The sequence below is a fragment of the Poeciliopsis prolifica genome, unplaced genomic scaffold, assembly GCF_027474105.1.
Source record: "Poeciliopsis prolifica strain line A6 unplaced genomic scaffold, Auburn_PproV2 SCAFFOLD133, whole genome shotgun sequence".
Taxonomy (NCBI): Eukaryota; Metazoa; Chordata; class Actinopteri; order Cyprinodontiformes; family Poeciliidae; genus Poeciliopsis; species Poeciliopsis prolifica.
In genome coordinates, this window is record NW_026562508.1 from 176800 (window position 1) to 191910 (window position 15111).

Sequence of the window (15111 nt, forward strand, 5' to 3'; positions counted from 1 at the left end):
TGCTGGCTTTTACCTTTAGAATGGCTTCAGGGAAGTTTCTGTTGAAGAACCGCACTACCTCCTTCACATTACCGCTGCTTTTAGTCCTCACAGTTATCATGTAGCCATCCCCAAATCTGAAATATGACCACAGAACAACACATACTTCCAGTGGTAGCTTGCTTCCACCAAACCTCTGATTCATCATTCAAACTTTCTAGCAACAAGCCGTCATCTAGAAATTCAATCTTCATTGTCTCAACTCTCTCTCATGATGCTCAGATTACCAGTCCTTGTTACACAGCATGAGCTCTTGTCAGTATGTTGATTTTGTTAATTCACTTTATTTATGCAGCCTTCGTTCTTAATACTGTATGTCTTAAATAATCAGTTCAGCTTCTCTTTTTCTTTATGTCTGCTATTTGCTATTTTCAGCAGTTCTTGTTTTTCTCCAAAGCTTCTGCCCTGAACTTGCCAGAATTTAAAATAGTGATATTAAAAATAGGAAAGATGTCATAAAATAATTACTAATATCCAACAAAAAATGAGACATGAATAAACCTCAGTCAGATGAACAAATAATCAAAATGTACAAAACATTTACTTGGATTCTCTGTTTCTCAGATTCTTTCTTTGTTTTTGAGGCAAACTGCAGACCCAGCAGGTCAGCTTGAGACCAGACAGACTAAGTTTATTTGTTCTGTTCTCATGAACAAAAATAATAGTTTTGCATAAACAACTTGCCTAAAGAAGTTTGTGGCGTCGTACAACTAAGATGCTTTTTAGCCTGTATTTCACCTTTTTGTTGCTTTTGCCAATCAATCACAATCAGCAATATTTGGCTTTTTTGACAACTCCCCATATAAATATATGAATAAATAATCACTGCTTAAGTCAGTATTTGGCTGCTGTCCCAGCAGGGAGTCTGTGTGCATCGCTCTCAGTCAGGAAGCTGCAGTTTTCCTCCATTCTTCCTGCTGAGTGAGGATCAGCTGGCCAACCAGACCTCTGTTGAATTAGGTCAGTCACTTTAAAGGGGGTAAATATTTATGCAATCACATATGTTATGCAATTTCGCTTTAACATTTTTTGTCAAATGATTGAGTTTAAAAAGCGATACAAAGTTTAAACATCCAAGGGAGTGAATGGTTTTTATAGGCAGCGTCTGTACTGAGGCAGCTGGCACACATCCCTCACACCAAAGGTACAAGATGGCAAACATCCTCCATCCTCTCCTCCAGCTGGCTTAAAGTAGCCAGTCCAGATATTTTCCAGAAAAACAGCCAAATAAATGCTGACATCCACAACAACTAAGGTGGACCAGAGTGGATTTCACAAATATCATAGTCAAGGTTTTGTTCTTCACCTGTTCTTTAGATGCTGGATGCTGCCCAGACATTTAAACCGGCCATTTACCATAATTCCCAGTCGAGTGCACAGTGCCTCACACTCCTCCATGCTGGTGAATACATCAAAGCAGATGTTAGAGCCAATCAGAGCCAGAATGTTAAACACACTGCTGAAGGCAGCGCCCCCTACCTGTGTGATGTGAGCACCACGGAGCGGCCCGTCTTGATTATATCCAGGATAAGATTCCAGAGGAACCTGCGGGCCTTGGGGTCCATTCCAGTGGTGGGTTCATCCTGGAGAAAACAGGAACAGAGCAGAGGCTCTGACACAGACACACACACCTACACATACACAAAAGACACTAACCACATGTCACCCAACTGCTTTGTCTCATTTCTAGAAATATTCAATTACATATTAAAACAATAAAAAATATTGAGTTATCACTTTGGTTTGGAGACTAAATACAAAAATCATTTTGTATTTAGTCCTGTCAGTAAAACTTTAGATTTTTGTACTTTTCCCCCAGAACTCTTAATCAATATTCATCATAGCTGACTAACTATGAGGCATAAATTTATGTCAGCGGCAGCAGGCTCATGAAGTCCTTTGAAAAGGGAATGATGTGGTACATTTGCAGATAAATCCTGAGTGTTTTGAACGTTTTGTGAAGCAGCATATTATCATCCGGATGAAAAAATATGCTGTTTTGTGAAGCAGCATATTATCATCCGGATGATAAGTATATGTCCAGTGTTTTTTTTAAAATATATTATGTCAAATTATTCACACTGAAAAATCAAGTGTCAGAATTGTGTTTTTTTCTGGGTGCTCTGGCTTTCTCGCTGCCCAAGAACATGACTGGTCGGTAAATTGGTTTCTCTACATTGTTCATCTAAATGTTTCACATGTTCCTGGTTCTTATGACCAGCAAACAAATCTAGTAAAATATTTTACCAGGAAGATGAGGGACGGATATCCGATCAGAGCAATAGCCGTGGAGAGCTTGCGTTTGTTCCCTCCGCTGTAAGTGCCAGCTGGCCTGTCTGCATACTTTGACAACTCCAGCTTTTCTAAAGCCCACTGCACAACCTGGAGTCACACAAAGAAATAGTTAAAGCACAGCAGGAGATGTTTTCACTAAAGGCAAAGTTGTCTGAGTTCCTGTGTGACTCATGAATGTGTTATCCATTCGGAGGATGTTAGAGAGATATAGCAAGCCTCTTCCACAAACATCCTCATATGTCTGTAAAGATACAGCAATTATCCTCAAGCATTTGGCAGTTAATAATGACTTTTTTCACCTTTCTTTGAAGAACCTTAAATCATTAAAATTCAGTCATGCTGGAGGAGCCTATTTCAGGTCAGACCAGGTTCAGTGAGACTGAAGTCCAGACTGGCCTTCATTTGTTTAGCTTGATGTTGTGGTTTGGATATTTGTTTGTCTTTGACTTCCTGGACAGGCTGTCCACAAACACCTGCCTCTAAACATGCTGCTGTTTGTGGAGAATGGTTCTCACTGTGACTTTCTGAAGCATTCGGAATCATCTGTAATGATGATTCCGGTTATATGACCTTTATTAAGTACTGTCTCACACAGCCAGGTTTATTGGGACGGATTTTTTTTTTTTAAGTAAAGTAACAGAAGAGACAAATATTTTCTCACAACACTAAAGGAGAGATGAAAGATTTTATCAAAATGAATGGCTCAGTTGTTCCAGGTTGGCAAGACTCAACAACAGTAAAAAAGTGTGTGTCTATGTGTGTGAGACTGACTCTTTCCTGGTCTTTCCAGGGAATGCCACGGAGGCGAGTGTAAAGCTGCAGATGCTCCCTGGCAGTCAGGTCATCAAACAGAGCATCAAACTGTGGACAGTAGCCAATACTCTGCTGAACACGCAGCAGGTCCTTCAGGATGCTGAAAATGTACACATGTGCACGCATACACACACCCAAGTACACGCCCACACACACGCACGCACACACACACACACACCATCTCAGTCCTGTAGCACAGAGAGATGCTCACAGCTATAAACAGACACTTTTAGTCTGAAAGGACAACAGATGTAGGGCTACAGCAGTGGTTCCCAAAGACTTTCATCTGGGCCCCCTTATGGATTATAATAAAATCCCCCAAAAAAGAAAATGAAATCAACTGGGCACACACATATTTTGTTTTCAAACTCCACTGAAGTTTATTTCACACTTCAGGTTGCAACAAAACAAACAACAACCCATCTCAATGATGAAACACTTTTGTGTAACTTTTGTTTTTCATTCATCCATACCAAATCCCACGCCCCCTTGCTATGGCCCTGAGCTCCCCCTAGGGAACGCGCCCCACACTTTGGGAACCACTGAGCTACAGCAACATTCATCACTGCTCAGTTGTTCTGTCTGGAATGTCAATGTCAAATTTTAAAAACAGGTTTAAAGTGCTGTATAATAATGATAATAGAATAAGTTGATGAAAAGAGAAAGAAATACAAAAAATATATATGACAAAATAAGTGTAATAATAATAAATAAATAAAATAAGAAATAAAACATCAAAATAGAAAAGTTACAGTATCAGGCATCAGTTAAATAGAAAAGAATAAAAATTAACTTTAAGAAGTGATTTAAAATGACCCAGACTGGGCAGATCTAGATTATTCCAGAGAAAAGGAGCAGCAACGAAGAAAACTCCTTTTCTTTGAAGTTGAGTCCAAGGGACTTTCAGTAGCAACTCGCCACTATTCCTATTCTTTCTTCTTCATCTTCTCTGGACTGCTTAACATGTATATTTTTTATTTTCAAAATAAACTACTTCTTGAATAGTTGCTGCAGAACCCCAGTGAACCTAGAACCAAGCTTATGCACAATTTGGAGGTGTGTGCACTTCTCGCCAGTTGGAAGATTGACTTTATCACCACCAGACCCTAACACTAACCCCAATGACAATGACAATGTATGTTCACTAATGATTACTGATCATTAGTGATTAGTGATTTGTCCATGAAGGATGTTCACAAAATGCCTTTTAAGATTCTTGTAGCGTTTGTAAATGACAAAGTGGAAATCTAAAAAGATAAAAAGGATTTTCTACTTCTGGAAGGTACTCCTTGTGGTTTCATCTTCTCCACAACGACTGGAAAAATCTGATCACCGTCACACCTAGACTCATCGATCCTTTCCTACACCAGCCTCCAACACATGTTCTTACTTATAGCTATGGTGCAGAGCTCCCACACTCGCAGTGAGCTACGATAGAACCATGCCAAAGCCTTTGCACTCTAAAAGTTAGTTATTTCTAAAAGCCTCAGACTTGAGACTTGCTGGATAGAAGAAAATTTAAATGGATAGAAGGCCAAAGCCATGGTCTGACCTGTTTCTGTTGATGAAAGCCTCTCCTCCAGAGGTACACTCATCTCCGGTGAGCATCTTGAACGTGGTGGTCTTCCCTGCTCCGTTCACTCCCAGCAACCCGAAGCACTCTCCGGGCCGGACGCCAAGACAAAGGCGGTCCACAGCCAGGATGCGACCCATCTTCCTGGATTTATACACCTGGCAGGTAGTATTGGAGAAATTGTGATATTATTAATCAAATATTAGTCAGTTAGTGAATGACATTTGACGCTGTAGCTGTAGCTCTTTTGTATTTTCTGTCTTTGTTAATATGTGTTTTATAGGTGTTTAACCCTAACATGTAGCAAAGCAACACTTTAAGCACCAAGTCTGGCTTACAGTTTAACTTGAACTGGTCAGGTAGAACAGAGAATCAAACCTTTGTCAGGTTCTCGATCTGCAGCATGTCACTGTCAGCATCACCCCGCAGCACTCTCTGTCTCTCACAAGCCACATCTACATCATCATCATCGATAGGCTGGCAGCTGACCGGCACCCTCCTGCATACAGCCACACATACCAAGATGTTCTTTTGGGGATTGGTTCATATATTTACACGATGAAAAAGAAAAAAAGAAAAATGGAAAAAAAAAATTGGTTCTCTGCCTCTTTGTCAGCATAGAATGGGATTTTTTTTTAAGTTTAAGACTCACCTTTCTAGAGTGTTAACTGTAAGTCTGCAGAGAAACTTTGAACGAATTTCAGAAAGCACTTTAAAAGATTAGAGGAGATGTCTGATTTGTTTAAAGGAAATCTTAAAAAATTCAAACATGACTCAAGATGTTTCTTAACAAGACTGCATAGAAATAGGAAAAAGATGATTGAAATCATAATCACATTGATTTTCTGAGCCTGTAAAGAAGTGTGAAAATTCAGTTTCTAACTATGTTCTAATACAGGACAGAGTGCTTTTTGATTTTTAGATATGACAGTTTACAGTAAATTATGAAAAAACAAAAAAAAAACTAAATGAAAACATACAAAACTAACAAATAACAACTAACCTCATGTTCTGAGCAATGTGCTCATGCTTTTTTAACTCAAACACAATCCCAAGTGTTTCCTCTGCACAGATAATTAACACAAAGTCTCTAAAATATGATGCATTAATATTATTGTTGTCATGACGACTCTGTGACCTCACTACAGCTTTCTGTCAACTGAAACTATCATAAATAAGCCCCAAAACGTATTTATGACAAGCTTGGTGTGCTTGTTGGTGTGGGCTGGTGTCGTCTGCGACACCATCAGACAATGACATCGTCATCATTGTTTGATGATTCTTCTCACACTCACGGTGGTTTCCTCAGGAAGTTGTATTGGCAAAGGATGGTGATAAGGAAGCCAACAAAGCCTTCTATCATCATAGCAACGAGTCCTCGAGTCACAATATCCCATTCAAACGGAGACTTCATCTTGTCAAACTGGCCTGTAACACACACACACAGGGACACTCATGGTTCTTTAAGCAGCTTGATGTTCCCCTGCTGGGCTGGCAGGCTCCTGCTGCAGAGAGCCAGCTGTCTGCCAATCAGCAACAGGTGAGAAGTAAAGTGTTCTGTTGCTTGGTGATGATATGAGCTTCCAGGTAAACCATGGTTCAACCATGTCATTTAGTACATTTTGCACATTTGAAAAGAAGTGGAGTGAAGCTGCTTGGAGTTGCTAATCAGGTTGGAGAAAAAATATGTTTCTTTGTCTCTATGGCATTTTGTCTAAAACATAACTCAGAACTTCTTCTACTAATAGACGGCCATACAGAAAACATGGGTTCACTGGGATATAAAGGGCAATAAATAAAACTGATTATCTTTATTATTATTATCATCATTAAGTTGTGTAACAATCTGAGCTTGGTTTATGTAGACATGGCAGGGACTGCTCATACTGCCCGACATGTGTGGCCAGCTTGGTGCTGTTGGTACCTATTTTGGCGTAGTATTCATTGATGTACTCATTGTAGGCCATCTCCATCAGACCATGACCCAGGTTGTAGTTGGGGAAGATGAGGAAGCAGGACTTCAGGTAGCTGTTGACTCTCTTTAGATCCTGGAGGAGAAGAAAACAATCCAGAAATGAAGATAAAAAAATTCAACTTGCTGCAGTTATGCACGGTGTTTTGCTGAGCTTTAAAAAAGTTATGGGTTCAAAACCTAAAAAATGTTTGGTCTAAAGCCCTTTTAATGAGAGTCCAGAGAAATGATCTGAGGTTTTTCTACTTATATGGAGCTAACAGCAAAGTAATGCAATACTCCCCCTCCTCCACCAATTGCTGCATACTGTTGGTCAGCTGGCTGAAGTAACCGACTTAACTTTAAACCCACACATGACAAGCGATGAGTGACATTTCTATAAGGCAGCTTCTTGGTCACCAAGTAGTCAGTGAAGATAAGACCAAATTTTGTTCCATGTTTGAGTCTGAATCTAAATGTTATAGATTACATAGTAATATATTATATGAATATACATAAATATTATATTTTCAGCAGAAAGCAAAATTGTTGCTTTTCTGTTTAAAACATCAGCTTCAACAATACATAAAATTTCACCGAGATGCTTTATAGTTGAATAGAATCAACTTAGACAAATTAAGTTTCATATGCAGCAAGTCTTTATTTTAGCAGTCATCAAACCACTGTTAAAAAAGAACAACCTGGACAAATCACTATTGCAGAATTACAGGCCAATCTCAAACCTCCCATTCATCAGCAAAGTTATTGAAAAAACTGTGTGTAAACAATTAAATAGTTTCCTCATGATGACCAACTGCTTTGACACTTTCCAGTCTGGTTTTCGTGCTCACAACAGCACGGAGACTGCCCTCGTAAAAATATTCAATGATATCCACATAAATACGGATTGTGGGAGAACCACGGTGCTGGTTCTGTTGGATCTCAGTGCAGCTTTTGACACTGTCGACCATGACATATTACTGAATCGACTTGAAAGTTGGGTTGGACTCTCTGGTTCGGTGCTCGACTGGTTTGAATCCTACATAAAGAACAGGGATTTCTTTGTTTCAATTGGAAACTTCTCATCAAAGAGGTCAAAGGTCACATGTGGGGTACCCCAAGGTTCAATCCTAGGACCCCTCTTATTTAATATTTATATTCTCCCACTAGCTCAGGTCATAACAGGAAATAATATTAGCTACCACAACTATGCGGATGACACACAGCTCTACATTACGATGTCACCAGGTGACCTTTGACCCCATCCAATCACTGAATAAATGTTTAGAACAGATAAATGTGTGGATGTGCCAAAACTTTCTCCAACTGAACAAAAATAAAACTGAAGTCATTATTTTTGGACCTAAAGAGGAACGATCTAGAGTCAATGCACAGCTTCAGTTATTACAACTAAAACCTAGCAATCAGGCCCGAAACCTGGGAGTAGTGATGGACTCGGACTTGAACCTCCAGAGCCACATAAAGACAGTAACAAAATCGGCCTTCTATCACCTGAAGAACATCTCCAGGATTAGAGGACTAATGTCTCAGCCAGATGTAGAGAAACTCATTCATGCGTTTGTCTTTAGTCGCATTGATTATTGCAACAGCATCTTCACAGGTCTGTCCAACAAATCAATCAAACAGCTGCAACTGATCCAGAATGCTGCTGCTCGCGTTCTCACTAGAACCAGGAAAATAGAGCACATAACACCAGTTTTAAAGTCCCTCCACTGGCTCCCTGTAGCTCAAAGAATAGATTTTAAAATACTGTTGTTAGTTTACAAATCACTGAATGGTTTAGCACCACAATACATCAAAGATCTGCTGTTGTTCTATCAACCTTCCAGACCTCTCAGGTTCTGGTTCTGGTCTGCTCTGCATCCCCAGAACCAGAACCAAAAGAGGAGAAACAGCTTTCAGCATCTATGGACCAAAAATTTGGAACAAACTTCCAGAAAACTGTAAAACAGCGGAAACCCTGACTTCCTTCAAATCTCAAGTAAAAACGCACCTGTTTAGAGTTGCATTTGAAATGTAATATGTATGGATTTGATTTTGTGGATATGTATGTAATTTTTTTATTTATTTATTTATTTATTTATTTATTTTATTTATTTATTTTTTTCCTGTTGTGGGCAACGGGGCCGGCGAATACCCGTGGTTAAACGGACGGCGGAGTCCGGCGGTAACAGGCGCTTAAATTCCGTGTCAAAGGGAAGGGGGAAGAAAGGGAAAAAAGAGGGAAAAAAAAAAAAAAAAAAAAAAACTTGGTATTTTATTCTATATTGCATGCCTTTGTGTTTTGTGTTTATGATGTAAAGCACTTTGAAATGCCTTGTAGCTGAAATGTGCTATACAAATAAAATTTGATTGATTGATTGATTGATTTTTCTACCAATTAGAAGTTTATTTCATACAATATTAGACATACATTTAAAAATGCAAATGAATATATATTTTTTTTAAATAAAAAAAACATCTTATAAGAAGCAATTTGGAGCAAAGGTAGCATCTGCAGCTAAAAGCCATTTTATTGGGAATAAATAATTCTGTTTTCTTCTATCCCTTTTAGATGCTTGCATGCTCGTATTCATACACACATACACACACACGAGCACACTTACATACAAAGCTAAGATTAAAGGAAGTGACACACTAAGGAACAGCCTCTTTAGCCGTAGCTGAAATCGAGGCCCAGAAAAGCAACCAGAAGTTGTTGCCAGGGGCAATTTGGCTGTTTTTGCCCATAAGGAAAACATGACAATGGACCAGCGCTGCATTTTAGTCTTAATAAATGGAATTCATAAATTCAACTCACTGACTCTTCTTGTACCTCATACTTTAAGAGCCTAATTGGAGTGAAGAATAATTCTCCAGCATCTTCCAACATTAACATGTGAAAAGCTCAGGCCTTTCTCCAGCACAGCACAGCACAGGACTGATCTGACTGATTACTGATTAATATTTGGTTGATATGAGATTTTTAAACAAAATTTATTTCATGTGAAGATAAAATTTTCACCTGAGGAGTTTGGGGTTTTAGAGGTTATTTTTTATCTTAAATGCTAACTGTATTTTTTTTTTTTACACATTTGGGTTAATCACTGTGTTGACCAGTTGTGGCAGTAATTCGATAAAAGTAACTTATCGAATTACTGATTAGTCCTCAAAAAAGTAACTTAGATTACTGATTACGATTTGGAAAGTAACTAAGTTACATTCAAAGTAACTTTTTTAGTTACTTTCAGCAGCTGCTAACAAAAACACTCCACCACCTGTGAAACTTATATTGATCTTTGCCAATACGTAATTGCAAGTTATTTTATTATGGTAACATCAACAATGTATCTCCACTGATAAGGTTGAACTTTTTTAATGGTTACAACAGAAAAAAATATTAATAATTTGTGTGTGATTTTGTGTGGTCCACTGTTGTCTGGAAAACTTTAAGAAGGATTTTAAAGCCCCCATCCACGCCCGCAGCCTCCAGATTCTGTGTTACGGCCCTGTTTTTGGTGTCAGAGAGAAACGCACAGATCTCCTCCTGTGGCTCCAGAGCTAAGATGGCTGCACAGATTTATGACACTTATCTTAATATCAATAATAATAATGGCGCTTAGTTGCACAACTTTACAGACAGCGCAATAAACTTTTCATGTTTATTGTGCTGTTCAGATTAGTCTCGATGTTTCCAATTTTCTGGATAGTTCGACGTAAAAGTTAATATATTAACTTGACATTAACAAAGACAGAGCGGGATTGATAATCCAGAAAATAATGGACAGGGAGAGTCTGACTTAAACTACCTTAATGATGGACAAATTTATTAAGGTATTAATTAATTACCTTAATGAATTAATTAATTAATTAATTAATTAATTAAAGTCACTTACCATAATCGGACTTGGTGACAGAAATTCAAAATAGTTCCTGTTTTTCCACCAACAAAATGCACATCTCCCTCCATTGTTTCCATTTTTGTCACTGAAAAAGTTACTCACTCAACAAGACGCGAACAGGAAATACAATTAAATAACAAATAAAAATAGTAATGCAAAGTGATTTTGATAAGTAGATGTAGTCTGACTACCGGATTTGAAGTAGCAATGCGTTAGATTACTCGTTACTGAAACAACACTGGTGTTGACTGAGTTATTCTTTCACCAAATTGCCTTTTTTTAAAAATATGTCATATCTTATTAACTATGCATAACGGTAGTCTGACATCCTGGTCAAACATGTTATTGATGTAAAATCCTAATCATTTAGCTTAGGACATTTAAACACCTTGTCATGCTCAAACAGCTGCAGGAGGAAGGTGGCCACAGTTGCAGTTATGCCTATGAAGAGGTTGATGACGATGAGGAAGACGTAGGCTGTACTGGGAACATCAAACCAGAAGGATGCTGGATACATGATGGGAGTGATGGACCACCTGCAAAGAAACACTTGTGTGGGTCATGACAGACTCCTGACCCCTGAACCTGGTCTGTACTGGCAGAGAAAGAATCCTAGAGTCTCACCCGTAGAGGAGGAACAGGGAGAGGACAGCTGGGAAGTTGGTGGGGGAGGTGTAGGCTGGCAGGTCGAACACAAACAAGATGATGACGCAACATGTGGCAGGTACCAGGTAGTTCAGCTGCGGACAGAGAAGACAACGAGCTGAGCTGAAATGATCTGATCTGGATGCAGGCAGCAGCTGCTCTTCTGGCGGCAGCTGCACTTTGCTCTGCTCACCATGTCCCAGATGTAGTTGGCCAGCCAGTAGATGACAGGATCACAGCCACTGACGAACTGCAGATGTTTGGCTTTTGTGGATTTCTCTGCAACCAGGAAAACCACAAAGCTGGCAGGTACGAAGGACATGGCAACAATAATGAAGATGGCTATCACCACGTCGGTGCCCTGCAGCCTGCAGATAGAGGGCAGACCAATGTGAGCAACCCATTCTATTGAAACAACTTAATACATACACCCTGAGCTCTTTTACTTCCTGTTAGTCACCAGGCTGATGACCTTTGCCACATGTCTTCCCCCTCTCTCATTGTGCACTTTTCTGTCTGACCACTAGAAGCAGCAAAATCTTTTAAAAAAAGAATAAATTAGAATTGAGGAAGTTAGTATATGAGAGATTACCGTCACTCATATGCTATACAAGGTTGGTGACCTTGATAGCCAAATATCTGATGTGATAAATATTGTTTTCTTACTTGTTAAATATCATGTATGGTAGACTGCTGCAAGTGGCGAGTTTTTACCCCTTGATTCAATTTTTTTCTAAACCAATTTAAACTGTATTACTCCTCACTGAAATACTTGAAATCTGTATATGAAAACAAATTTCAAGTTTAAAACTTGCTCCATCATTACAGTTATGTGCTTGTCTTTTGCAGCTTAAACCCATTCTTGTTTCCTTTTTTTCCCCTGTCTATGTTGCACTGTTCCTTGTACTTCAACAAATCCTTTTATACCGTTTGTCTATAAATAACAAAAAATATAAATAAATATAATAGAGGAAGAAATAGGGAGAATTAAAACAGCAAGAATCGTGAAAACAGAAGAGTGCTAATGCATGCTGTCAGCAGCTCACGACATTACTCTAGGACGGGTCGGCAACCTGCGGCTCCGAAGCCGCATGATCCCTCTTTGATCCCTCTGATGCGGCTCAGCTTTTGAAAATAATTAATGAGTATTTAATTAAAACTTATTTTATTTTAGTTCGTTCATTTTCAAAATGTATTCTATGAAGATTATGGCGATCTTGTAACATCAAAAACATTTTTATATTTGGATATTTAATATTTAAACTATTTTTGTCGCTATCATTACACATCTCAACATCCAATGTGCAGCACCCACCACTGCCAGTGTGCGGTTTCTTGAACTTTTTGACCCCAGATAGGCCAACTATGGAGAATTCAAAGAAAAGAAAAGTGTCTGATGAAAACAGAACGTTCAGTGCTACGTGGGCAGATTCATTTGCTTTCACTGCTGATGAGACTGGTTCACCAGTGTGCTTGATATGTAATGAGAAACTAGCTAACAACAAAAAGTCAAATGTCGCAAGACATTTCCAGAATAAACACGTAGCCTTTGCTTTTAAATATCCGGATGGAGAGGAGAAAAAAAAAGCTGTTTTGGAACTGACACGGAAGGCTGATCTGAGCAAAAATCACTTCAAGAAGTGGATGAAGTCAGCAAATTCAAGTGCATATGCTAGTTTTGTTGCCGCTCCGGAAATAGTGAGGCACGGGAAGCCGTTCACAGATGGAGAATATATAAAAGGTTCTTTCATTAAGATTTCAGAACATCTATTCACGGACTTTAAAAACAAGAGTGAAATTGTGCAGAAAATTAGGGATATGCCCCTCTCTGCAAAGACTGTCAAAGACAGAACCATAAAAATGGCAGAAGACATCATCAGACAGCAAATTAAAGACATCAATTCAGCTGTGGCCTACTCAATTGCCTGTGATGAATCTAAAGACAAAGGTGATATTGAACAAATAGCGCTGTTCTGCCGGTATGTAAACTCTACTGGGCCACAAGAAGAAATGATCGAGATGATACCACCAAAAGGCCAAACACAGGGGGAGGATGTCTGTGAGGCTGTCTTGAATTGTTTAAGAGCAAAAGGAATAAACACCACCCACCTGGAGTCAGTGGCTACAGACTGGGCACCGAGTATGACAGGAGCGCACAAGGGCTTTGTGGCTTTATTGCAGAAATTGCGGGACAGAAAGTTGCTGACTTTTCACTGCATCCTGCACCAAGAGGCACTGTGTGCTCAAACATTTCTTCCGGAATGCACAGAAGTAATGAATGTTGTCATTTAGATTGTGAACAAAATAATAGCGAAAGGTTTGAATCACCGTCAGTTCCGTTCATTACTGGACAAGCTGGAAAGACCTGAAGAAGCAAAGTAGGCTGTAAAAACAATAAAACACCTCATGCAAAAAGCTGCAACAGATGGACAGGATCCATACTGTCCAGCTGACACAAGGAGTCAAGGCCTCGCCACAAGTCCAAAGCAGAGACTTCTCAGTAGGAGGACCCAGTCCCTTCTTCCTACAAGATGTCAAACAACAAACAGGAACTAATTAACAGCAGACTGAGACAGGAGAGATCTTACAACCAAAGAGCAGGGCACAGGAAAGGAATATTTCCCGGGGGGACATATTTGTGTGTGATACCAACCAAGAGTGGGCTAGAGAGACAGCACTTATGTCACTCTGTGAATCTAGAAAAAAGTTATAATAAGCAATAATACTTAGGCCTGTCACAATAACAGATTTTGCTGGGCGATAAATTGTCTAAAAAATTATTGCGATAAACAATAATATTGTTTGAAGACCTTTTTACATTGACTTAATGGAAATTACGTAATGATACTTGCGATTTCCTGCCAAATAATTACACTTTACTTTCAAAAGAACACTTAACACTGGGATTGATACACAAAATAAATAAAACAACCAAAAACAAAAATAAAATAGTAAACTAAATTAACAATAAATGTACTTGAATTAAAACTGAACAACATAAAGCCAAAGTGGGAATGAATACTGCATTCAACCAAAGAGTGCAGATTATAAAGTCTGTATAGAATATTGCCCTTCAGTAATAATTAGATTTAAATAGAAAAGACATCCGACTGCCTGATGCAATAGTTCAAACTACTGGACTACGACAATCTTAGAACGTTATTCGATCTGAGATTGTCACTTGTGTGTTACGGTAGATCGTTGTGGCCGCTCCGATCTAAATCAAAGATTTGCCCAGACTGAGAGCTTAACGCAGCCTGTTGAATGTGACCGGTAGCCAATCAGAAAGCTGCTTTCTGAGGGGAAACACTGAGGGAATCACGAACAGCTGACACGATGCAACCCGAAGCCCAGCAGACATCGGAAACAACATTTTATGCAAAGAAAATATAAATAACTACGGGAGAAGTTGGAGCGAAATTTCTAGCAGAAAAAGCGGTAACTTTTCAGCTGTTCATTGTTAATGTGACATAAATAGGTTATAATGCTATTCATTCAGTCTGGACTGACACTAGCCACATGCATTGCAGGCTGATTGTAGTAAGGAATTGATTAATGCCTGGTTTCAAAATTAGTTAGCTGGACTTATTATTTGTGTCCATTGTTGGACACCACACGGTTCGATTGAACCGTTATAGCTAGGATTTCTGTCGGCTAATGGTCTCTCAGGTTTTAATAATGGGCCGACAATCAGCGACTTAAGATTGTGCAGCGCGCGCTGGGCATTACACTAAGAAATAAGGAAGGGAGGGTCAGTGGAGAGCACCGGGAGTTGAGCCTTTTTTCATTCAGTGTCATCAACAGTAAGAGAAAAAGGCAGGAAGAAACGATATAGACAATAATGAAAATCAGGTCGATAGTTTTAATTTATCATGCGATTAATTGATTTATTG

General features: G+C 39.1%; 1 protein-coding gene across 4 annotated transcripts in view; it reads right to left on the reverse strand.

The window, feature by feature from the left end:
* abca2 (ATP-binding cassette, sub-family A (ABC1), member 2) overlaps positions 1–15111 on the reverse strand; it is a 125891-nt gene that overhangs the window by 5009 nt on the left and 105771 nt on the right. For all 4 annotated transcript variants that reach the window (XM_055024905.1, XM_055024906.1, XM_055024907.1 and 1 more), the window contains 12 exons: positions 11412–11586; positions 11198–11313; positions 10962–11109; positions 6645–6768; positions 6016–6148; positions 5099–5219; positions 4700–4878; positions 3106–3247; positions 2287–2421; positions 1519–1622; positions 1346–1438; positions 14–116 (listed from right to left, as the gene is read on the reverse strand). In XM_055024905.1, coding sequence (XP_054880880.1) covers positions 14–116; positions 1346–1438; positions 1519–1622; positions 2287–2421; positions 3106–3247; positions 4700–4878; positions 5099–5219; positions 6016–6148; positions 6645–6768; positions 10962–11109; positions 11198–11313; positions 11412–11586 — 1573 coding nt within the window. The remainder of the gene's footprint in view (positions 1–13; positions 117–1345; positions 1439–1518; positions 1623–2286; positions 2422–3105; positions 3248–4699; positions 4879–5098; positions 5220–6015; positions 6149–6644; positions 6769–10961; positions 11110–11197; positions 11314–11411; positions 11587–15111) is intronic.